A 25336-nucleotide genomic window follows, 5' to 3' on the forward strand; every position below is an offset into this window, starting at 1 on the left:
CATCCTTTCAAATGTTACCCCAGTTTTTACCTAATATTTTCTAGAAAATAATGACCGTTTAAAAAAATTTTTTTTCTTCTTAATCAATAAGATAGAAGGCTAACCTCACAATCTTGACAGGTTTGTGACCCTATGACCCTAGGCTTGGGATCCCACCTCGTTGCGCCTTTCGAGACACAAACTTTGCCCCTCCCGGGTCCTACCTGTCAACTCTCCCTGCTCCCTACACTCCCCTTCATTTGTCCAAAGCCCCTACTTGGCAGCTACAGCAACTAAACAACCCCAGAGAGTCTGATGCCTAGACGCCATTCTGAGCCCACAGAACGCGGCCCAGCAGGTATGGGGATTCCAGCCAATCGTAGCCCTAAACGCAGCGAGGCCGGATCATCTGACCAATCGCAGTTCTAAGTGCAGAGAGGGCGTATTCTCCGGCCAATCGCAGCCCGGAGTGCCGCGAATATCCGGCTTGTAGGCGTCTCCGTGGAGCAGTGGGCGGGGCTCAGGAAAGATGGCGGCGCCCGCTGCTCCGGCTGAGCCCCAAGGCTCCGGGGCTCCCCAGCTCCCCGTGTGTCTCTTGGTGTTGGGAATGGCGGGATCCGGGAAAACTACCTTTGTACAGGTGACGTGCACTGCGCGGAAGCGGTAGTATCGCTCGGCAGGTTGCCCGTGGCCAGGGAGGAAGGGAGGAAGTTGTCTGGGAGTTGGAGGGTCTGGGCGCGTGGTTTTCTGGGGTCTTGCCTGTGACTCCCGAAGCCTCGAACCCTAGCCTGGGTCCTTTAAGGCAACCTTCTGTAACTTTAGGGCATGCTTGGTGCCACTGAAATTGTCTGGCTGTGAATTAGCAGCTTTTCTGAAGGCCCGAGGTTGAAGAGTAGGGGGATATAATGCCAATACACTGGTTTTGCATGAGGAGTTGGGTGTTCTTTTTTTTTTGACCACGTTCTAAGTTCTGACTATCCAGTGAAAATGAAATCGACAGGGATCTTGCTTTCACGGAGTTAATGTTTAGTAAAGGAGATAGGAAAAAAGACATTTACAGGGACTTTCAAAGTTAGTGGAGAGGTGATGGAGGGCAGAGGAGGTCTGCTAGGTCTGTATTCGAGCTAGATGGCTTTTAAATTGAGAGTTCAGTGTAATCGGTGGAGGGGAGAATGAAATTGCTACAGATTTTATAGGCTTGGCAGTAAAGTAATGAGACTTCTTTGGTCCTTGTCCTAGCGTTTATCACCACCCTCCAACCCTCTCCCGCTTTGTTTGTTTGTTTGTTTGTTTTATTTATTTATTTATTTATTTTGCAGAGGCTCACAGGACACCTCCACAAGAAAGGCTCCCCGCCTTACGTCATCAACCTGGACCCAGCTGTGCATGAAGTCCCCTTTCCCGCCAATATTGGTGAGTGCCTTCAGTTTTCATTTTTTCTGAACTAACTCACTATCTTCTTTTTCTTTTTTTAACTATGGACTTGCCTGAGATACACAACAGGTTTCTCCTTGTTGAGACTTAGCCCTCTCTTTATTCTAACAATTCCTAAGTTTGTATCATTTCCATTCACCCCGTTTCTCTTTTGTCCTTAGTATGTGAAACTCTTGTAATTCATTTGTGAAGAAGTGACATCAAGTCTATTAAAAAATAACACATAAATCATTTAGTTTCTTTTGTCAGAGTGTAGTAATAGTTTATAGGTTCTGATATAATTCACTCTGATCAGTAGGAAGGACCTTTCTGTTCCCAAAGTTGTGTGGTGTGTGTGGGGGGGGGGCGTTAAAAATAGGCATTGTGTCTTGAAAAACCAGTGTGTGTGTGTGTGTGTGTGTGTGTTGCTCTGAATAGAATTTCTGACTGAAACTATCAGGAAGATTATGTATGGGTGTTATCCAAGGGAGTCTGAGGCAGAATATTGAGAGGTCAGGGTCAGTGAGACCTTCATAGCCAAACCCTGCTTGTGTTTTTGTTTTTTAAAGAGAGAAAAAGTGGGGGTGAGTGGTAGACTCATTTGATCCAGGGACAGGGTTCTTGCTGGGCTCAGGCTTCCTGATCCCTGGCCATAACTGTCACTTGTTAATCTTATTAAACTTCTTATACCCCAAATATGCAATTTAAGGAGGGTGGGGAGATCTTGTTTTAAGAATCATAAGTCATTTTCGGAAGATTTTACAAAAACTTTCCTATTGAAACTTGAGGGTAAAATTGTAATATTGGTCATCTTCAGACTGGTGGGTAGGTTTCTTCTCATTCATTGATTTTTGTTTTATGTGTGTGGATGTTTTACCTGCATCTGTGCACCACGGTATGTGCCTGGTTCCTTCAGAGTCCAGGGGAGGGCGCTAGAACCCCTGCAACGGGACTTGGAGACCTTTGTGAGCTGGGAACTGAATTTGGGTCCCGTGCAAGAGCCTGAAGTGCTCTTAATCACTGAACCAGCTCTCCAGCCCCTGGTGGGTAGGTTGCCTTTATTACCAGGCCGTAGTTTTTGGTTTGAGGCTTTTTGTTTGTTTTGTTTTTGCCCCTGTGTATGTGCCCACTTCCATTGAAATTCTCTAAAATGTTTAATCTTGTTTCAGACAATAGCTATCATAATTAAGAACTTCTAGCCTAACTCTTTTGTTTGTTTGAGGCAGGGTCTCTCTATGTAGTCCTGCTGTCCTGAAACTCACTTCGTAAACCAAGCTGGTTTCAGACTCACAGAGATCTGCTTGACTCTGCCTCATGAGTGCTGGGATTAGAAGTGTGCACCATCACACCCAGGAGCCTAACCTTCTTCACAGGATACTCAGTGGTTCTCTTAGTCAGGAAGGAAGCCACTGTAAATGGAGAAAGGTATAAGAAAATGCTGGTTCAGAAGCCTAAGTCAGTTATGGTGAGACTCTGCAACCTCAGTTCCCAGGAGGCTGAGGCAGGAGAATCGCTCAGAGTTTGAGGACAGCTTGGGCTACATGGAAAGTTCAAAGACAGTCTGGACAACTGAGACCATGCCTCAGAAAATAAACCATTCTCTCTCTTTTCCCCTCAGATATTCGTGACACAGTGAAGTATAAAGAAGTCATGAAGCAGTATCATTTTCCTCATCTGCCAGGGACTGACTGGTTCCTGCAGAATTGCTCCCCACTTTGAGGGAGTGGTTTTCCTGTCAAACTGTGAAATACACAAGTAGAACACTCAGCTTCCTTTAAATCATCATATTAGAAAGATGTCAGATAAATAAGATGAATGTAGGAGAGATTAGAGATTCCCAGCAATACTTCCCTGCCATTTGATTTCAGTTTCTTAGTATGCTCAGACCACAGGGATTGTAATTAGAGATCAGTAAATGAGTGACCACTTGGTAGCTGCCGGGGTCCAGTGAAATGATGTTGCCTTGGGTGAGATAGTCATTGATAACTATGAATTTGACCTGGAAACTCAAGAAAAATACGATGAGTTGAATTAATTCCTATGGATTGATTTCCGCATGGCATGTGGCTCACTGTAAGTAACTTTAGGTAGCTTAGTTAGTGAGGCTCAGTAAAGAGTGTTACATGTAGCTCTGACTGGCTCGAAATCCACAGAGATCTGCCTCTGCCTCCTGAATGCTGGGATTGAAGGCGTTGAGCTACCATGTCTGGCTCCGTAGATGATTTTAATAACTGATGCCAGCAGTCTGCACTGTTTGACACGTGTGTCCTCACTAAATTTTGGCCCTTCTGTTGTCGTTATCTTGTATGACCATCTCTAAAATGATAGAGGAACAAGGAGGACCTTGCTAGTAAATGATTCTTGTAACACTAAGGTCATATGGTTGTCAAAGACTGGGTTGGCAGTACCCATTAATTGAACACTAATACTGTTATATACTGAACATAATGTCAAGATTAAACATAATGCTGTTGGATGAATGACAATCTAGGTATGAACTATATAATCTCACTTGTGCAGTTTAAATCCTTAACTGAATGCTCAGATATGGACTTGGGCCAAATGGTGGCATAGTGACCTCACTCAATCTCTTTGCTACCAGATTTGATCAGGTAAGGCTTCCTTTACATTTATAGGCATGGCACTGTAAAACCTGACTCTTGTGTGCTCTCGTCTGATCACAGAATAAGCAGGGCCGCTAAAGTGGAGACATACTGAAAATAAGCAGGCATTTTGGTAGACAACAGCCTCTAAGTGTGGTGGGTCCTTCGCATTTAATATTTGTGAGAACAAAACAAAATCCAAGAGACCTGGGTTCTTTCTCTGGCCTGCTATCAGCATATGGTGGTACTGAGGGTACAGGGTGCTGCGGTTAGCTACAGCAAGGGATGGTGAAATAATACACTTTTTTCTTGCAATGAGTATTTGCCATCCTCTGCTCTCTGTCACTCCCATGAGAGTGGCTTATAATCATTGCATTTTACTCTGATTCTGCTACTTGAGACATTAACATTTGGCAACAGCCAGCAGCGTGGTTTGTACCAGAGTTCCCAGCTCAGGAGGCTGAATGGCCTGAAGTCCACAGTGTGCCTGGATAACACAGTTTGACCTGGCTCTTTAAAACACACAGTTGTGGCCAGTGTGCCAGGGACCCTGACTTCTCAGTGACAGAGTTGCCACTTTGGCTCTGCTTCCTTGAGTCCCTTGCTTGGTGTCCTTGGGTTGTGCTTTGTGATGCTGATTTAACATGGGCCACCCTGGAGGGTGACCTCTGGTGTTGTGTTGGAATCAGATCCTGTTACAATTGACTTCTTTTTCTTCTAGGTGATGAAATTTATCGAGAAGGCCCAGAACACATTCAAGTAGGTGGTCTCAATGCCTACTCATTTCCTGCCTGTCATTGACACATTTCTAGACTTTGAGAGGATCTGGAGAGCCTTGACCTCTAAAACTCTTAACTGAGACAAGTTGTTAGAAATGCAAACAAAGGGGACAAGAAAATTGTTGAGATGACATTTAATACAGAGGATTACTCCCAGTTACGGTGACACCTTCCCCCCCACCTCCCAACACTTCTCTTCGTTTTACATGACTTTTGGAGAAACACTTAATTCTTTCTCCTTTCTCAGATTAAGGGAAGAAGATATTTGCTCATCATTTGAGGGAACACAGTCTACCATGATGGGGAAGGCATCATTTCTCATTAACTATTATTAAATTTTGATATGTTTACCTTTTCTAAGGGAGAAAGATAATTTACTGTTTTATAAAAAAAAAAGCAAAAAAGGAAACAAGCTCATTATAAAGAATTCACTAGGACAGCTGGGGTTTCACAGAGAAATCCTGTCTCAAAGAAAAAGAATCTCCATGGGTCAGGGAAATGGCTCAGCAGGCAAAGACACTTGCCACCAAACCAGAGTCCGATTCCTGGGACCCAGGTAGGGAAGCAGAGAACTATGAGTTGACCTCTGGCCCCCATATGCTTGCTGTAGCTCTATACTTTCACATGTAAACTAAATAAATTTAATAGAAAAATTATTTTAAAAGAATACATAATATTTAAAACATGAAACTGTCATTCTCAGTCCTAGTACCAATTACTGTTGTTCAGGGATTGACATTTCACCTATTCTATGCATAAAGTCTTACAAAGATGGGATTGTAATTGAGGTCGATCTTTGTTTTCATTAGAAAAAAATAACAAGGGCTGGAGAGATGACTCAGCTGTTAAAGGCTAGGCTCACTATCAGAAATATAAGAAAAAATAATAAGACAGGTTTTTTTGTTGTTGTTTTGGTTTGGTTTTTTGAGACAGGGTTTTTTTTGTGTAGCCCTGGCTGTCCTGGAACTTGCTATGTAGGCTGGCATTGAACTCAGAGATCGACCTACTGCCTCCTGAGTGCTGGGATTAAAGGCGTGTACCATCACCAAAACAGGCTTTTTGGAGATCACATTCTGTGAAGTTTTTTTTAAAATATATTTTATTATATTTACATACTGGTGCATGGATCATGATTGCTTAATTTCACACAGCCCTCCTCCCACCATTAGCAGTCGCTCCTTAATTTCCCTTTCTGTTTCCCTGGTTTCTGTCCTGTGTTTATTTGCTGACTTTGTTACTGCTTTATTTCCGTGGGGCTTGGACCCAGGATGTTGAACACCTTAAGCCCATGTACAGCCTTTTTTCTACACTGACTTATACCCCATCCCCAAGTTTGCCTGTTTCTAAAGGTATATTTATTAAGGTAGATCTTATACGCCCTCCATTCCTCATCCTTGTCCTTAAGAAACAGGATGGTTCCCCAGAGAGTGTCATTCTGGTTTTCCTCTTGTCCCCTTGGTAGTGCAGTGTTCCTGTAATCATCACAGTTTTCTCCGATTCTTTACAGCAGCTTGGCTGTGCTGTCTCTTCTCAGTAGCATGAATCTTGGACCTGGAACGAGCTTTGGGAATATGTAACTTTTGGGCACGATAGGACTGTTTGGCAATGTGCAGAGGTTATTGCTATCTTGGATCTGCAGACATTGAGCTTTCTCTGTGATGGGAAATCTTCAGAATTGCCCAAGTATAACACCCTTTAATGGTCTCCTTGACCCAGGTATGTCTTGATTGACACACCCGGACAGATTGAAGTATTCACCTGGTCAGCTTCTGGGACAATCATCACTGAGGCCCTGGTGAGTGTTCTGGGTCTTGTTCATGAGAACATCTGGAGAGTTAGCTCGGCCTCTGTTTGCTGCCTGGGGCTGAGTATGAGATGGAAAGGCGGGGCTCTGCACACCTGGTCAACACTCGTTCTCTCTTGGCAAGAAGGGAGGAAGAGCATGGGAGCAGGTAATGAGCCCTCTGATTAAGACTTTACTTATTCTGTGTTCTAGGCATCCTCATTTCCCACAGTGGTCATCTACGTCATGGACACATCACGAAGTACCAACCCAGTGACCTTCATGTCCAATATGTTGTATGCATGCAGGTAACCGATGCTTGGTAGACATGGTCTTTTGTCAGCTGTGAGGCCTCTTTCTCTTTCTACTTTTTAGTTTTTAAAGACATGACTTATTTACATGTGTGTGGGCTTGTACGAGAGTGTGTCTAACACATGTGTGCAGGAGCCTGTGGAGGCTAGAAGAGGTGGTCAGATCTTTTCAAACTGTAATTACAGGCAGTTGTGAGTCACCATGTCGGTGATGGGAACTGAACCTGGGTCCTCTGTAAAAATAGTAAATGCTCTTAACTGCTGAGCCATCTCTCCGGCTTTATTTTCTCTGACTTTATTCCCCTCTTCGTTTTGAGTCCTGGTTATATACCCCTGGGTTTGTGATAATTTGTATTTACTACTCAGTTGATTGTCCTCAGTTAGGAGAAGGCCCTAAAGAGAGGCGTGTACTATTGGCTTTTCTCTCAGCATCCTCCTTCCTCGCCTGTCAGAGGAGAGCCAAGTCTGGATAGAGCAGAGAGAGTTCTCTGGTGTCAGTGGTGCTTACGTTTTGTATAAGTAATGTAAAAATGTAACATGAGGAGACATTACTAATAAAAGTTTGTCGAAGCCAGGTGTGATAATGCATTCCAAGTCAGGAGGTGAAGGAGGACAAATTCAAGGCCAGCACAGACTAAGGAGTAAGACCCTGCCATAGCATTAAGAACAGTATTAACAGCTTTTAGTTATAATCCAAATGTTATCCCATTTAGTTTATCCCAAATGTTACATTGGGAGAAAAAAGATGCTTCCTGGTTCACTGTGAGTTCAGACTGATGTTGAAGGAGAGTTACGGAAACTGATGCTTGGGAATGGACAGGAGCCATCAGCAGTGTGATAGGTCGGAACAAACATCATATTGGATGCAAGAAGTCCTGATCCACATGGAAAGATAGCGTTGTTCCACAGTTATATTAATGAGTAAAACACAGCTGCTTGATTATCCTGACTGCAGTAATTTCACAGTGTATTCATGGATCAGAATGTCAGAGGACTGGGAATGTAGCTCAGCAGGAGAGGGTGTGCCTCTCACGTTCGAGGCCTGGGTCAACCATCAGGACTGCAGACACTAAATCAGTAAAGGGAGCGGAGAGATCAACTTTAAAAATAATTCATCATGCATACCTGCAATATATATAATTTTATCATGTGCATCTACCTCAGTAAATGTGGGAAATTTTCAATCTGTAGGACAATATTTTTAGAGGCTGAGGTAGGAGAATTGCTATAAAGTCAAGGCCAGCCTGGACCACATACTAGTTCTAGGCTAGTGTAGGCCGCAGAATAAGACCCTGTCTTAAAAACAAAGCAAAAATTGTATATGTTTACATGGCATCTATATAGATTAAAGGATACACACACACACACACACACACACACACACACACACATATACATACATGTAAAAGTGCCTACCAGAGTAACCGTCCTATTTTGGGTAATTAATAAATGCTCATTTCCTCCACTTGAGTAATAAATTAGAGAATTGTAAAATATTAAAAAGGATCAATATTAACACATGATATGGGGTTGATGTTGGTGGTCATTTTCCTTTGGCAGAGGAGACTACATACCACCTACAATTCAGACTGAAGGTTTTTCTGTTGTCTTTACTTAGTCCGCAGAACTTGAATACTTTTAGATTTTTTTAGAAACAAACTCTCACTATATGCCCAGATTGGCCTTGAACTCATGAACTTCCAGCCTCTCCCTTCTGACTGCTGGAATTCCAAGCATGTGACATTATGCCTGGCCTTAAATACTTTCAATAATGCTGGCTCCATGTTTGATTTTTTTTTTTCAGCATCTTATATAAAACCAAGCTGCCTTTCATTGTGGTCATGAACAAAGTGAGTACTTCCTGTGGGGGTTTCAGCATGTCTTTAACACAGAGTCTGGAATGAGTCAGAAGGTCTGGGTAGGTGTGAGAAGTGACTTCAGTGTTAGCACATTGAGATTTTACTGCGGAGAGTCAGGCACATCAGGGAAGTAGATGCCGCCAGACGGAGTGTGTATTCAGTGCTGCCTCTCCCCCAGTGACTGCAGGGCAGACAGAGTGTGTCAGCCGTCCCTCAGCATCAGGGGTTCTGTGTCAGTAGAGGAACAGTCTTCTGGAAATACTAATCAGAGCCAAGGCAGATTGCTTTATGGTTTGTTGCAGTGGAGCTGGGAACGGGCGCCAGAGAAAGAACATCTGTGGGTGATGAGTTCTTTGCTGTCAACCACTTACTTAGATGACTTTTGCCATGGTTTAGCCGTGCTGATGACTGCCTTCTCTCTGGCACAGACTGACATCATTGACCACAGCTTTGCAGTGGAGTGGATGCAGGATTTTGAGACTTTCCAAGATGCCTTGAACCAAGAGACTACCTACGTCAGTAACCTGACTCGTTCCATGAGCCTGGTGTTAGATGAGTTTTATAGCTCGCTCAGGGTAAATTTTATCTCCTATCCTCGTTGACAGTAGCTGCAGATAATGTCTTACTGAAGCCTTCACTGGCTTCGAACCAGCTTTACATTCTGTAAAGTATGTAATTTTGTTCTTGGTAGTGCTGTGTTGTTCATGGGTTGGGGGCAGCTCATTAGCAGAGCCCTTGTCTAACACGCAAATTCATGCTACTTCTTGGCAGGTGGTGGGTGTCTCTGCTGTGATGGGCACCGGCTTTGATGAGCTCTGTGTTCAAGTTACCAGTGCTGCAGAAGAGTACGAAAGGTGAGGAAGGAGGGGCTCTTGATGTGTTCCCCATTACCCCCCATTCTCATACGGTAGTCATTTGGCCAGGAGAAGCATTTCCATCTTCTGTGTAAAGTATTTTTACTTGCATATGTATATTAGGCCTGACCACACTCAGAAGTAACCAGGGTCTGTTCCCGTCTTTAAAAAGATAGAAATATAAAGTGTTCACTGGTCTCAGTGGTTGCCAGGCAGGGGTCATCAAGCCTGTTCTGAAAAGAGCCACTTGATAGTTACTACAGCTTCGAGGGCAACTTCTCAGGTCTGTTATTGTAGGACAAAAGACTTGTACAAAGTTCAGAAACAAGAGGTGATAGTTCTGTCCCTGTCAGACATCAGCTGTAGAAGCTGTGGTGTGGATTTGGCACCGAGGGGACGTATATGCGAAGTTCTAGCACAGTGATTTCCCCATCATAGAGACAGTTCATGAATGTCTGTTACAGCTGTTGTCACTGCTGGAACAAGTTGTGAGACACCTCTCTATTCTTCACGATCTTACAACCAGAGCTGCTGGTGTAAAGTGGGATCCATTCACCTAAAGGAGAGCACCTGTGACACTGGGACCACGACTCATAGCCTGCCTGTTAGCATACTGCTTTGGCTTCATAGTTTGATCCTAAGAAAGACATTGTGGTTGCCAGGCAACATTATTTTCCCACTGATGAGCCGTCAAGGGTTTTGTGTGTGTCTTGTTGACCTAAGGCCCATCGCTTCCTCAGACATTGGCCTTCCCGAGCAGCAGCCGTCTTCTCAGCTGTTTCCTCACACCAGCACGAGCCCTTGCCCCTCAGCTGTGGTGTCTTCATTGGAAGTCTCTACAACAGCCATCAGGAGTTGTTGAATTCCACAGGGGTAGACTGGTGATGTCAGGTCTTGTTGCTGGAGGTTTTTAAGCAGACAGAAGTGATAGGTTGGGGTGGGCAGTGTGGGTCTCTCAGGAGAGGGACTGAGAAGGCATTTCTTTCTCCAGGGAATATCGGCCTGAATACGAGCGCCTGAAGAAATCACTGGTAAGAGGGGCGTGTGGTAGAGCTGTCAGAGTCCGTCTGACCCACACATGGCACAGGCCTGCAGTCCCAGCCAGTCACCATAGTGGGCAGGGGACTCTTGAGCAGAGGAGTTGGGGACCAGCTGGTATGCTGGCCTGTGCTGTAATCAGCACTCAGGTAGCAGGGATGAGAAGGAAAGGTTTATCAAGACAGGGTTTATCGGTATAACTCTGGCTGTACTGGAACTCACTCTGTAGATCAGGCTGGCCTCGAACTCAGAGATCTGCCTGCCTCTGCCTCCCAAGTGCTGGGACTAAAGACTTGTGCCACCACTGCCTGACTTGTTATTTTAATTTTTTTCTGACTTTATTGAGATATAATTAACTGCTGGAACTTGTGTGTTTCTTTTATTTTTTATTTATTTATTTTAAAAGATTTATTTACTGATTATGTGTACAATGTTCCCCCGCCTGTACACCTCCATGCTGGGAGAAGGCACCAGGTCTCCTTATAGATTGTTGTGAGCCACCATGTGGTTGCTGGGAATTGAACTCAGGAAAAGCATCCAGTGTTCTTAACCTCTGAGCCATCTCTCTAGCCCTATGTGTTTCTTTTAAATTCTTGCATTTTTTTTGTTTCTTTGTTTTTGGTGGTGCTCTACTCTCTGAACTGTGTGCCCAGCCCTGTTTGGTTTTGAGTTGAGGTCTCACTGTACCCCAGGCAGGCCTGAAACTTTGGGGCTGTAGGGATCTCTTCCCTCAGTCACCTGAACAGGTAGGACTGCAGGCTTGAGACACCACATCCCACCTCAAGCACTTGTTCATTTAAATTCGTAAACTGGTGTTTATGTTGTCTGTATGCAGAAGGACCTCCAAACAGTTTTTCTTCTCTTTGAATATTTATCCTTTTTGTTTTGTTTTGTTTACCACCTCATCCTTCTGAGTGCTGGAATTACAGGCATGAGCTACCACACAGGCTTTGTATCTGAAGTTTTAAAATATCAGAATTTTGTTGAAATATCTTTACCAAGGACTTTTTATGCCCCACCTCATCCAGTCTCTGAGGTCAACATAAAGGCTTGTTGTAGGATTTTGAAGAATAGAGAGATATCTCAAGGTCTGTTCCAGATGCTAAGTTGAGGCTCTCCCTTTGGCAGAGCCTGCATTCGGTCCTTTATCATAGGGCCTTCTTGCCAAGCGCCACTTGAGGGTTCTCTGGTCATGGTTCTGGGTATATGCTCTGAATTATTTCATTCAGCATATGACTGGAAATCTGCTGTCTCTTGGGCCCACATGACTGTCTCCATATCTGTTACCCTTTACCAGCTTCTAGTACTTTTATAATTCCTAATCTCCTAAAAGGGTGGCACTTGGGGACTGGGGACCTAGCTCAGTTGGTTGAATATTTGTTTAGCTTAAGAACACTTAGCTTGTTCTTTAGTACTAACTAAGCATGGTGGTGGACCCTGTTAAGTTCAGGGTCATCATGGATCCATGGCTACATAGTGAGTTTGGGCTGACCTATACTACATGAAATCCTACCTCTTATACTACATGAAACCTTACCTTAAAAAAAAAACTGGCATCTTAATTTATACATCTTTATTATCTTGCTTTATTTTATTTCTTTGTGCCAGAGATTGAAACCAGGGCTTCACATCTGCTGAGCACTCAGCTTCTCAGTCATAAGCCCTGTCCTAGAGACCTCCTTAAAAAGTATTACAATTTTTCAAATTTATTTGTGTTGGGAAGTACATGTGGAGGTCAACTTGCAGACCTCAGTTCTCTCCTGTCATGTGGGGTCCACAGATGGGATTGTTCAACACAGTTGCAAGCAAGCACTGGCACCTCTGAGCCATCTCATCAGTCTGGGATCTCCTAATTTAACGTGAGGACATTTCCCCCGTCTGTAGGCGAGTGCCCAGAGTGATCAGCAGAAGGAACAGCTGGAGCGTCTTCGGAAGGATATGGGCTCCGTAGCCCTGGACACAGGGGCTGGCAAAGGTATTGGAGGGCTCTTGGTGTTAGGAGAGAACAGAGGGTGGATCCACACAGCAGCGATGTCTGTGTAAACGGGAAAGAGAAAGGACAGGCGATGGGGAGACATACATACACGCTTCTGCATGAGTGATCTGGGACAGAAGTACCTGATGATGGTGCACACTTTACACTGCACTGAGTTTCCCCTGAAAGTCTTGTACTTGTATAGTGTGTTATAACTAAATTTTGGATATTATTAAAGCTCATGCAAACATGATACTCTTTTAATCCTCTGTGTATACTTCCTAAAAGTAAAGATATTATTTTCAAAAACTTCAGTACAGCCAGCCAGGCGTGGTGATGCACACCTTTAATCCCAGCACTCTGCAGGCAGAGGCAGGCGGATCTCTGTGAGTTCAGAGTCAGCCTGGTCTATGCAGTGAGTTCCAGGACAGCCAGGGTTACACAGAAACCCTGTCTTCATAAACCAAACGAAACAAAGCAAAGAACGTCTCAGTACAGTGAGGAAAAATGAGAAGATTAGCATGGACACACTGTTGTCTAATACTTGGTCTTACTTAGGTGTAGCCAGTTCCCTTCGGAGAGGACTGTGCCCGTCAGGTTTGGGATCGAGAGCCCTTATCCACTGAGCAGTCTAGCTGGCTCTGAACTCCTGTTTATTACACTGATTTCTTTACCTACATGCCTGTACATGTTAGAACTACAAAATGCTTCAGTGTCTGCGCAGACTGGTCTCCCTTGTACTCTTTCCCCTCCCTGGCTCTTCTCACATGCACTTCCTCATCAGCTTCTCTGGCTTCCCAGAAAGTTCGGCATTTGTGTTGAGGTTCGCTTGTGCTTCTTAAATAGTTCAGGAAGAACCGACATGACTGGGTTACCTCTTCCTCCTCGAGCAGGAAGAATTTTTGTATTTGGCCGTTCTTGTGTCTTTCTGGAATGTTATCCTGAGTATATTTTGCATATTTCTTGTTGCATTATGCAGTGGATTTTATTTTCTTTATTAAGAGTTACTGTTTTAAACTGCTTGGTCTTCCAACGGGCGTGGGTTTGTGTTGTGTTCTGTATTTCACTCTTTTATCCTGCTACCTTAGTCTTTGTCCTTCCCGCCTTTCTTTGCTTCCTTTCCTCCTGTTTGCCCGTTTCCTTCCTTCTTCCTGTTACTCTGTCATTGGCCCTCAGAGGGAATGTCTAGGATGCACACCCCTGAGGCTGCAGCAATGGCTCGGCAGTTAAGTGCAGCTCTTGCAGAGAACTGGGGCGTAATTCCCAGCACCCACATGATGCTCATGACCACCTACCTACTCCAGTTCCAGGTGATCCAACACTCTTTTTTGACCTCCATGGGCACCAGGCTTACATGTGATTCATAAACATACATGTAGGGAAAACACTCATACATATAAAAGTAATAAGTCTAAAATATATATGTCCTACCTCCTTGAGAGGCAAGATGATGGACTGCCCACAAAAAGCAGAGTGGAAATTTGTTGTGGGACCCAGAAACCAAATAGATGGACTTTATTTTTTAATATATAAATTCTGCTTGGTGTATTTATTGTGTCAAAAAAAATTATATACTTGAGGTTTTTTTCTCCATATAGCAACAGTTTTTTCTTGGGGTACCTTATTAAGAGAAAAAAGCTTCTATTTGTGACCTTTGTTCCCTTGTGTTCATCAGAGCACAGCACAGGGGAACCTGGCTGCAGAGCTAGCGACACAAATGCTTCCGTGCCATTCCAGACACCCTCCCCATCTGTGTGTGAGTGCACACCAAGGTCCTCCAGAGTCACAGGTGTTCATTCTCCTGCTGCAGCATCCAGATGGGAAGGAGAGTTTCCATGGATGATTTGGGGAACATCCCTCAGATATCTGCATAATTCTTAGTTGGGTGTGGAAGGAGGCATTCACTGTTAGCGTCTTTAGTCATCATTGCTGTGTAGATCATTGTCCCGAGATTTTCGTTTTTCTCTCTCTGAACCATGGTCTCACTGTACAGTTCTGGCTGTCCTGGAACTTTGTTCAGTAGATAGGGCTGCCCTAGAACTCACAGAGATCTGCCTGCCTCTGCTTCCCAAGTGCTGGGATTAAAGATATTCACCACCACTCCCGGTTGCCACTGAGATCTGTTTCCCTCCCTGTTACTGCCTTCAGCCCGTCTCACAACCCTCCCCAGCTGAACTTCTCAGTCTCACAGTCACTTGAACATTGGTCAGTGGTCACACCCTCCTGTAGGTTTAGGTCCCACTTAGTTTCGGGATCAGACTTACTTCTCATTCTTAGGGCTTAGTCCTTACTCACTGAGTATGGAATTTTGCCTCTAGTGGTATTTTGGTTTTGTTTTTTGGTTTTGTTTTTTGTTTTTCAAGACAGAGTTTCTTTGTAGCTTTGGAGCCTGTCCTGGAACTAGCTCTTGTAGACCAGGCTGGCCTCGAACTCACAGAGATCTGCCTGCCCTGCCTCCCGAGTGCTGGGATTAAAGGCGTGCGCCACCACTGCCCAGCTAGTAGTATATTTGATTTCCCTTTTTTACCCCGCTCCCATTGCTTGAAAGTTGCTACAGCTGCTATATTCCATATCATTTCAACCTTTTTCTCCAGTCCTCCCCTGACCTGCATCCTCCCTAGAAGCGTCTGCATTATTTGAACTATTGCCAGTTTGCAGCCTTATGTTCCTTTATCTCTCATTGGAAAAACCAGCTTCTTCCAGTCTGTAAGCTCGTGAGGCAGAGTGCTGGGGTTTCAGGGATACAATTCTTAGGTTTTCCTCGGTGGAACCAATCGTAGAAGTTGTAGAGATGACAAGTGAAGTTTCTGATACATTTAGAAGACTCAGCTCCTCCTTTTCCATTCGTCAAGAGTACTTTCATGCTGCCAGTGAATCGTGAAAAGTACTCTTGACGAACAGAAACCAAGGCATGTCTGTACTGATCAATGTTTTAACCCTAGACAGCCTGTCTCCTGCACTGGACCCTTCTGACTTGATCCTGACGCGAGGAACCTTGGATGAAGAGGACGAGGAAGCCGAGAGTGACACTGATGACATTGACCACAGAGGTGAGAGGTGGTGGGCGGAGACTTGAAGATCCTGAGCCTGTGGTCAGTGGCAGGAATAGGAGGTGGCAAAGCTTATGGTGCCAGCAGAGTTTCCTATGTGGAGGGTTCTGGTCTCGCTGCATGTTTTCATTTCATCCCTTTGCTGTGACAGAACAGCCCGACAGAAGGCAATTTAGAGGAGAAAGGGTTTATTTCAAAATTCCAGGTTCTGTCACGATGGAGAAGTCAAGGCAGGGACTTCAAACGCTGGTTCTGTCGCATCCACAGTCAGGAGCAGAGAGCAGTACCTGTGTACAGCTCCACCTGAGTGTATGCGATCAGCTTGATTTCCACTGATACAGCTCAGCACTGCCGTCTAGGAACGGGCTACACACAGTGGGCGACCCCAGTGCCATGCCTTTTATGTCTTGTAACTGCTGACTCGACCTGCAGGTGCCACTGTTCTGGCTGTTACTGCTGTTTTGGTTAATTGATGATAAGGGTGTACCCCAGGACCTCTTGCTTGCTAAAAGCATGTGCTACTGAGCTACATCCTGAGTCATTAATGTTGGTTTTTTTTTTTAAAGATATATTTATATTTACTTTATGTATGTGAGAGTCTTGTCTGCATGTTTGTGTATGCACTCTGTGAATGCCTGGTCCCCACAGAGGTCAGAAATCCCCTGGAATTGGAGGTTCGTGGCTGCAGGGTACAAAACTGGGGCCTACGCAAGAGCAACAAATGCTCTTAGCCACTGAATCCCCTCTCCAGCCCTGACTGTTCTGTTTGTTTTGAGTATTTAGCAGTCAAGTTTGGTGGTTCCCTACTTTATTCCTAGCTCTTGGGTGGCTGAAGCAGTAGGTAAATCTACAACGGATATTTTTTTGTCTCTTGCCTACCTGAGTAGACCTCATTGTTATTATTTATGAAAGGGATGTTTTCTTTACTTAGATGCCGCATGTTTGGAGGGTGTGAGTCCTTAATGCCGTAAAATAGTTTTAGCCAGGTGTTATGGCACATGCCTGTAACCTCGATGGTAGAAACCGAGGCAGGAGGACTATGGGTTCCAGGCCAGCTTGGGATCTATAGTGAGTCCCTGTCTTGAAAACGTGAAAAATAATTTTAAAATGGGGTTTCTGTTGGGTGGGTAACAGGCTTGCTGATTGGCTTGTCATCCCGAGGGTTTTCAAAGAATCACCCTTCCCTCGTACAGTTACAGAGGAAAGCCGTGAAGAGCCAGCCTTTCAGAACTTCATGCAAGAATCAATGGCACAACACTGGAAGAGAAACAAATAGACCATCCCACTTGTTGCTGGAAGTCGAATGTACTGGGTCTCCACACAGAGAAGCCCTTCCTGTGAGTCAGGGCTGCAGTCAAGAGCAGGATAGTAGCTTCTTTGAGGGTTCCAGATTGAGATGAAGTCGGTGAAGGTGGAGCTGGCAGGTGGGTACCCGTCCTTGGTCAGCTTCTCCTGGTATTTATGCAAGGAAGTGTCTTTTCACTGCTCTGGAAGCTGACAATCGTTCAGCCTGAGACTTCAAGCTGCATTGTTTGAATTCAGGTCTTTTGCTGCTGATTGTACAAGGAGAACTTCCATCTTGGAGACAACTTTGGACCTTGGCTAGGCTGGATCCGTGGCCTCAGCTCTTTAGCACTGTGCTCTTGACTCTGCATCTAAGTTGCTGTTCTTTAAGCAGAATGGGAGGGGAGAATGAGTTTGAACCGAGGGACAGCGCGTTGCCCTCGGCAGCCAGTGCTGATGTGAGGTGTGCTTGCACAAGACATGTAACACGTTATAAAGAATCCTGTTTGAATGGTGACTTGGATAAAGTTTTCAACTTTAACTCTGTGTCATGATTTCAGATTAGAAATTGTGTGATCACTAATAGATGTTACAACTGAGCATTAAAGGCAGACCTGGTCGGCTGTAAGCTGTAGTTTAATTTCCCAGATGCATTCGCCTAACCAGGTCCCCAAACCTGTCCTGTTTATATTGTCCTTAGAACAATATAAAGCATTGCTTGTGACCGCAGGGTTTGGCTAGGTATCCACCCAATAATCCATAACTAGAAGGGCTTACCTTGGTTCTCAGAGTGTAGTCTGTGGAACAGAAGGAAGGTCAGCAGCCAGGAGAGTCTTAGCGATACCTCTCCAATGGGCTTCACCAGAGTGGGGAGCTCAACAGGCCGCTCAGGAAGTCCTGCAGGTGGCCTGGTGTGCTCTGCCTTCACAGCATTGCCCCAGCTCAGCCTGAGTCCCAGTCCTCACAATTTGCCTTTCAGACTTGGTGCCTGTTCTCTAGTATTATTTTAAAGCAACATAGAATTTTATCTTAATATTCAATATTCCATACCTCTAAAAATATGAGCTTTTTCTTTCTTTTTTCAAAGCTTAAATCTTCTCTGCCCAACATCATGACATTGCGGTGCACGTCTTTAATCCCAGCACTCGGGAGGCAGAGGCAGGTGGATCTCTGAGTTCAAGACCTGTCAGAACTGCATAGTGAGACCCTTTCTTAAAACAGGAAGAGAAAAAGGACTCACCCTTGTGTGTATCTCAAACCACCTCTGCCACCTGAGTGCTGCCTCTATAGGGCGGGGCCACCATACTTGCCTGACCTATGTAAGGGGAAACCGTTTGCAAAGCAAAGCTCTGAACACACTCTGCTCTTCTCCATGGCGCCTCCCTCTCCTGCCGTCAGCTCTGCAAGCGGCTTGTCTTTATCTCACTGTGCTTAATGTTTTCTAAGTGAGCTAAAAGCTTTACATACACCAGCTGCCTGCTGGCCACTTCATTCTGGAAAGTGAGGATCGAAACAGAATAGATTTTTAAGAATGTTAAGGATTAATTTCCAAATTCACATATATATATACATACACACACATAGTTTGGAAACAGGTTTCTCTGTAGCTTTGGAGCCTGTTCTGGAACTCGCTCTGTAGACCAGGCTGACCCCGAACTCACAGAGATCCTCCTGTCTCTGCCTCCTGAGTGCTGGGATTAAAGGCGTGTGCCACCACTGCCAGGCTGCAAATTTATAAATATTTTAAGTAAGTTATAACTTCAGGAGGATTGCAGGAAGCTGGTTTAGGGGATATGATGTGACTGTCTTTGAAAACCCTGGAACTAACTGGGCAGTGGTGGTGCACATCCTTAATCCCAGCACTTTGGAGGCAGAGGCAGGTGGAAGTCTGTGAGTTCAAGGCCATCCAGGTCTAGGGAGTGAGTTCCAGGACAGCCAGAGTGTTTCACAGAGAAACCCTGCCTCAAAAAACCAAAAAAAAAAAAAGAAACAAAATAAAAACCTGGAATGGAGAGTATGCCAACCTGACGCCATGTGTTCGGTCCCTGGAGCCGTGTGCAGGAAGGAGAGAACTGACTGCACACGGCTGTCTCTGGCCTCCCCATACATGCCCCCTCACATGCCATGCGCTAACACAAATGCACATAGTAAATCCTGAAACATTCTGAGACGGGAACACACGTCATTGGGTCTAAACTTGCTGTTTGAGCTCGGCCTTCACTGGTGCTTATAGCAGTGGGCATCAGCTAATGCAGAAACCCGGAACTGAGTGAGTGATGGTGAAGCGCTCATTAGGACATCTCTGTTCCCTCCTCCCTGCTCAGGGAACCTTGAATAAGGGGTGAGAAGAATTTCAGAACCACTGGATGGGAGATGTACAGCAAAAAGCTACCTTCTGGACGTAATGTAGCCATTGCACTCACAAACTGCACAGGACAGGCCTGCCAGCATTCACTGTGATGCCAGGGCACCCGTGAGCCCCCGCCCCTCCCAGGGCCTGTTGGCAAAGAATGGTTGTTGAGGGAGGGTGGTGCAAACCTTTCCTCAGTGAGACAGTGGCTGCTAAGTTGCTCCTATTCCAGTAAGTTCTCACCCATGCTTGAGGCAACTCTGGGTCACACAAGACATGAAAGGAGCTGTGTGTGTGGTGGGGGAGACGATTGTGGGGGAAGGATGAGGAATGGGACTTGTTCGAAAGAGGGAAATATTTATTATGTACATGTATGGAATGGTCAGAGAATTTTATAAAGAGTTGGGATAACTCAAATGACTTTTTTCAAAAATAATTTATTTGTGTTTGTGCCCCGGCATGCACCACGACATGTAAAGGACAACTTGGAGTTTTCTTGCACCAGGTGGGTCCCGGGAACCGAACTCAAGTTGCATCAAGTTGTCTTCATCCACTGAGCCATCTCTCTGGCTCCTTAAATGTGTTTTTAAAGAACAACAAAGAACCTGAAGCAAACCAAAGGCTGCCAACCTAGCAACTACAGCAGGGCCCTGTCTGCGTTCTTCACAGAAAATGAGCATGGGGGAAATGCAGGATGAGGCTGGATGGAATAATCTAGAAAAGGAAGAATTGTGGGGAAAGAGCAGCTTGCATAAAGATAATGGCTGTCACCACAGGGCTCTCATTTTGTGAGAGGCTTGAGCAGCAGAAATGGCTTGGAAACTTGCCTTCTGAGCTCCGTTATGTTTAACTATCTCCTGTATTACTGCTGGATCCCAGTGACGTGACTTGTTCCAAAATAAATGAATGAAGGTCTGACATCTATAATGCCATATATTTGTGACGCTATGCAAGCTTTGACATTTAAGCATTAAGCAATCTCAGCTTCACACCTCTGCAGGGAGCATCAAAGTGACATGATTCTTCTCAACCCTGCCAGAGAGATGGCTGAGAGAAGCTAGGAAAAGTGTGTTGTCCCACAGTAAAATAACAGCTGGGGACAGTGCTTTGGTCTGATTACTGCCACTATCACAATCCATCTGTGACAGTGGCTTAGCTGTTCTGAAAAAGTACAAAAATAATGCCAAAGTGAAATGTAACTAGGTTAAGAACCTTTTCTCCAAAATTCGGAAAGCCCATTGTATTTAAAAATAAGAATCCAGCGGGGCATAGATAATGCGTGCCTTTAGTCCCAGCACTCAGGAGGCAGGTGGATCTCTATGAGTTCAAGGCCAACCTGGTCTAGAAGAGCTAGTTCCAGGACAGGCTCCAAAGCTACAGAGAAACCCTGTCTCGAAAAACAAAAACACCAAACAAACAAAAAACCCAAAACCAACCAATCACTACTTATAGAAACAATCTAAACAACACTTTCTGCTGATATAGGTCCAGACTGGAAGTGTCCTTTTGAAGCTAAATCTTCCTCTTCTTGCAGCGCTGGTTGAAAACGGGGGAGGACCCCATGAGGCTATCAGTGGAGTGGGAACCATAGCTGCTGTCCGAGTCCTCAGGGCTATGAGGAATGCCAGCTTCACTCATGCCTGACATTGGTTCCTCAAAGACATCACTGCCCAACACGCCATGCCCAGACACACTGCCTTCTTCACTTTCTTGAGGCTCCATTTTCACATGAGCCAGGTTCCAAAGAGGAGAAGCATTTACCTGTGCACCTAGAAATGAAGGCAAAGAGTATAAGCCCTGGGCTGAGCCAAATGGAGCAACTGAATCTCCCACTCAGGGCTGACTTTGTGTTGCTTGCTTCTCTTTCTCTCTTTGGTTTTTTGAGACAGGGTTTCTCTGTGTTGCTTTGGTGTCTGTCCTGGAACTAGCTCTTGTAGACCAGGTGGCCTCAAACTCAGAGAGATCTGCCTGTCCCTGCCACCCAAGTGCTGGGATTAAAGGTGTGCACCACCACCACCCAGTTCCTTTGCACTGTTTTCATTGCTGTTCTACACCTGGATTAAGGATGTCTATGGTTCAAAATGTCAGTCCCAAGTTACCAACTTCTTTCATCTTTCTCTCCTTCACCTTACCCACCCCCACTGGAAAGATTATGTTTAAAGGCAGATATAGTTACAGGCCTTACTCAGCTAGTTTATCCTTTCCTCCCCCCCACCCTCTGTGTGTGTGTGTGTATTAGACAAATAAATCAGTAGGTATGTGTGCCCATCTATATGGAGAAGCCAGAGAAGAGTGCTGGTATCTTCTGTCGCTCTTTAAGATTTTAGACAATTCTGAAGCCATTTTTGACAATTCCAAACCCTCTCAGCCTCCGTGCCTTAGTGCTTCCCCTCCTCCCCTGGGAACCAAGGACCTAACAACTTCACATGCAAGTACTGGAATGTTGGGGATTTTCTACCCCCCTGTGTCCTTGTGGATGTTCTCCAGATAGAACTCAGTTATTGAGATTGGGGCAAGATAACCCTTAGATGTTGACTCAGTCCCTGGGAAGGGGTCAAAGTAACCCTCAAATGTTTCCTTTTACCTCACCTGATCCGGCAACCACCCTCCAGTCCTGGCTCAGACCAATCATCGTTAAAGCCCTTTGAATCAGCGAATCCTAATAGTTGGAAAAACAATCCCCAGATTCCCCCCTTTGTTTCTGTGGCTTTTTGCTTTAAAAGTAGCCTATACCAGCTATTTGGGGTCTTTTGGCTTCTCGAATGCTGAAAGACCCTGTCGTGAGAGAACTAATAAAATCCTCATGCTTTTCCATCAACTGTGGTGGTCTCTTGGGGCAACTCCTCCTCGGTGACTGGACTCTAGGGTCCAACACTACCTCTCTGTACTCAGGTAGTGCAGCTCTGCTCTTAACTGTGACTTCTTCCTTGGCGACGCCTCCCTTCAGCATGCTTAACACTGGCCTAATTCTGTTTGGGTCACATCTGAAGATTTGATACTTAAATTTCTTACACATTTATGTTTGTAAACAAGTAAGTATCCAAATGAATTTGCAATTTAACTGACTCAGGCAGTGAAGCAGGCAGTGTGTGGGGTAGTAATCCTAGCACAAGGGAGGCTGAAGCAGGAGGTCTTGAATTTCAGATCAACCTAGACTATATGGCAAGATTTTGTCTCAACAACTAAACAAACAAATAGACATATAATTCCCTAAAAATGAAAAAGTGATGAATAGTTGTCCAGGTTCCTAATGTCATAACAGCTATAACCTACAAGAGACCAGCCTATTCAAATCAGGCAGAACAATTTCATTCCCGTTGGTCTGCAATTTCTTAGACAACTTCTGTCAAGGAAACACGGTTACTTAACCAGAGTGTATCCTAAGCTCTGTCTGTCCCAGCAACTTCCGTTCTGCCCATGCCGGCTTTTCTCCTACTCTGAGTATGATTCTGAGATGTCATTAACTGCTAAGATGGACAGAACTTGGATCAAAATGAATACACTTTGTTCCTTACTTGAAGCTTGTGGCGAAGCCTCCACCTCCAGGTTGGACGGGAAGCGCTCACTCTGAGCTCCCAGGACCCCAATGGGTAAGGACTGGTCTCCAGAAGCAAGGTCAGCCTCCAGCTCCTCACTGACAGGGAACGTGATGTCACTCACAGGCTCCTCCTTGATCTTCACAGGCTTAGTGTCTTCTGTGGCCTTCTCAGGATTGACAGTCCTTTCATATTCTTCAGACAGCTGCTTGCTAATCTGTTGGCAAACAAGAATTAATTCTCCAAGGATATTTCAGAAGGAGATTGGATAGTCAACTGGTGGTACCCAACGAGAAGACAGCAGAGTACAAGTTAATACATGAGGTGTACTTTTGTTTATTTTTCTTTCCTTCTAGTGTGTGCATGTATGTGCATGTACATGTGTCCATGCATGTGTATGTCTGTGTTACTTGCACACTTGAGTGCATGTGTATGGAGGTCAAAGAGTCAGTTCTGTTGTCTTTCCTCAGGTGCTTCAACTTTTTTGAGAAAGCGAGCTCCAGGAATCACCGTGTCTGCCTTGCATCTCATGAGCCCTGGGAATATGAATCAGGTCCTCATGCTTTTGAGGCAAACATTTTACTAACTGAGCCAGCCTGAAAGATGAATTTTAAAATTTCTGCTGCTAGGACTGGGCGTGCAGCTCAGTGGGAGTGCATGCTTACGGTGTGCAAGGCCAGGTATCCCAAGCACCACAAAGCAACAAGAACAACTTCCACTGGCAATGGGTTCGGTCAGAGTTTATGATACAGACATACAAAGGAAAATGTGTCAGAAAATGTTTTGATCATTAATTAAAAGTTAGACAAGTGACATATAGGCAAACACTGAGTGAAGCAGCGATCTGGACCCTAAGCAAAGGCTTTCTGTTAGACGCTGAAGGTTCCTGGTCACTCACGCTTCACCCCCGCTCCACTTCTTTTTAGTGTTTCAAGACACGGTTTCTCTGTAGCTTTGGAGCCTGTCCTGGCACTCGCTCTGTAGACCAGGCTGGCCTCGAACTCACAGAGATCCACTGCCTCTGCCTTCTGAGTGCTGGGTTTAAAGGCGTGTGCCATCACTGCCAAGCTCCTGGTCAATCTTAAGTGGAGAATTGAAACTGCCTAACCCTCAGGAAGTGGAGAGATGTTTGTGCTCTGCATTACCCTCAGGCGCCCTTCCAGGACTCCTTGGGTCTTCAGTTTCAGCCCTCAGGGACGTCTGAATTGCTGTGGCTATTACTTGCTTGCCTGCTTTTGTTCTCATGACTACTGTAAGCTCACAAGCGTTTACCCACCTGTAAACTACAGTCTCCCACAATGCCTGACTCATAGTAAGTCTTCAGTAAATACTTGTTGAGGACGAGTGTCTGCGACTCCAGATACCTGTGTATGTCTTCCAGAGACAGAAGCAATGAATGGGCTGTCCGCTGACTGAAAGAGGCCCTGACATCTCACTAGATCAGTGTGAGGACAGAGAAACAACAGGCCATGAGAAAGTGGGTTACGTTACCTGTGCACTACGCTCCAGAACACATGTTGTAGACCCTGCCGAACATTCCCAGACTATGACACCTTTGCCGACTGCCCCAGGGTCACCTCACCTGTAGCATATAAGTGTGATAGTCAGGGTCACCTCACCTGTAGCATGTAAGTGTGATAGTCCTTGATGCGGTGCTGCCAGAACTCCTGCAGGGAGAGCACGCTGCCAATCCCCACTTCATGGAACACCTGCTCCATGACATCAGGGAAAGGGGTCTGTCCCAGCCTGGCCTCCCGGTCTACAGCAAAGAACAGCAACTTGGTGAACTTGAGGCAGTACTCATGTGCTACGTCAGTTAGGGTCTTAGGACACTTTCGTTAGCACACTCAAAGCCCGCATGGGCCAACATTGTGGTCACCGCTTGGTAGAGGAGTTGCCGACAGGAATGCCAGCTGAGTTCAGTCACTGGTTCTCCTTTTCCGCTGAAAGTGGAGACATGGCGGCGTTACTTGTGTACTTGCCAAGGGGGACCAACCTGTCTCACTGGGGGCTCTACAGTTCCAGTAATCCCTGGCCCTGTTGCGGGTAAACAGTCACCTTCATCCTGCTCTTCTTAGGGCATGAGCCCCCGAGTTACACAGATGGAACAGGCCATGCATGTCTAAAATAAACAGTACAGGAGAATGGCAAAGGTATCAGATCCCTGGGGACTGGACTTACACAGCTGTGAGCCAGCCATACAGGTGCTAGGAATAGCATCTGTTTCCTCTGTAAGAGCAACGAGTGTTATTACCCAGGTGTAACCCCTCCAACCCCTCTCAACATTTATTGGCCTTCTGCCTTCCTCTGGCAAGGGAATTATTTTGCAAATAAAAATAAAGCAGAGAAGAAAATCCCTGCTCCTTTGTTGAAGTCGCCGTGCTCTGTAGAAGTGGGGGCCTGAAGAGCCACTCACGCATTTACCTATGCTCTGCTCACAGCAACACTGCACGCTATGGACAGCTGAAAAGAAGACAGCAACTGACTTTTCATAACATGTCCATGGCCAGTCTATCTGGGCC

At 45.3% G+C, this 25336-nt stretch overlaps 1 protein-coding gene and 1 pseudogene across 2 annotated transcripts; one reads left to right on the forward strand and one right to left on the reverse strand.

Annotated features, from left to right (window-relative positions):
• The first annotated feature begins 488 nt into the window (after positions 1-488).
• LOC148121903 (GPN-loop GTPase 1-like) lies at positions 489-17469 on the forward strand. The gene is made up of 14 exons (XM_087907365.1): positions 489-619; positions 1299-1392; positions 3011-3050; positions 3938-4004; positions 4717-4754; positions 6491-6569; positions 6771-6865; positions 8673-8718; positions 9156-9302; positions 9499-9581; positions 10573-10612; positions 12504-12594; positions 15537-15644; positions 16838-17469. Exons 1-14 carry the CDS (start codon positions 509-511, stop codon positions 16918-16920), a joined length of 1122 nt encoding a protein of 373 aa, XP_087763491.1. The 5' UTR covers positions 489-508; the 3' UTR covers positions 16921-17469.
• Positions 17470-19619: 2150 nt separating this feature from the next.
• On the reverse strand, positions 19620-24780 carry LOC148121904 (STAGA complex 65 subunit gamma-like; annotated as a pseudogene). Its single transcript, XR_015738216.1, has 3 exons — positions 24434-24780; positions 22794-23031; positions 19620-21047 (listed from the first exon to the last, which is right to left on the reverse strand). The product of XR_015738216.1 is annotated as an STAGA complex 65 subunit gamma-like (transcript).
• Between the last annotated feature and the right edge of the window lie 556 nt (positions 24781-25336).

Source organism: Myodes glareolus, chromosome 6 (genome assembly GCF_982192425.1).
Source record: "Myodes glareolus chromosome 6, mMyoGla1.1, whole genome shotgun sequence".
Taxonomy (NCBI): domain Eukaryota; kingdom Metazoa; phylum Chordata; class Mammalia; order Rodentia; family Cricetidae; genus Myodes; species Myodes glareolus.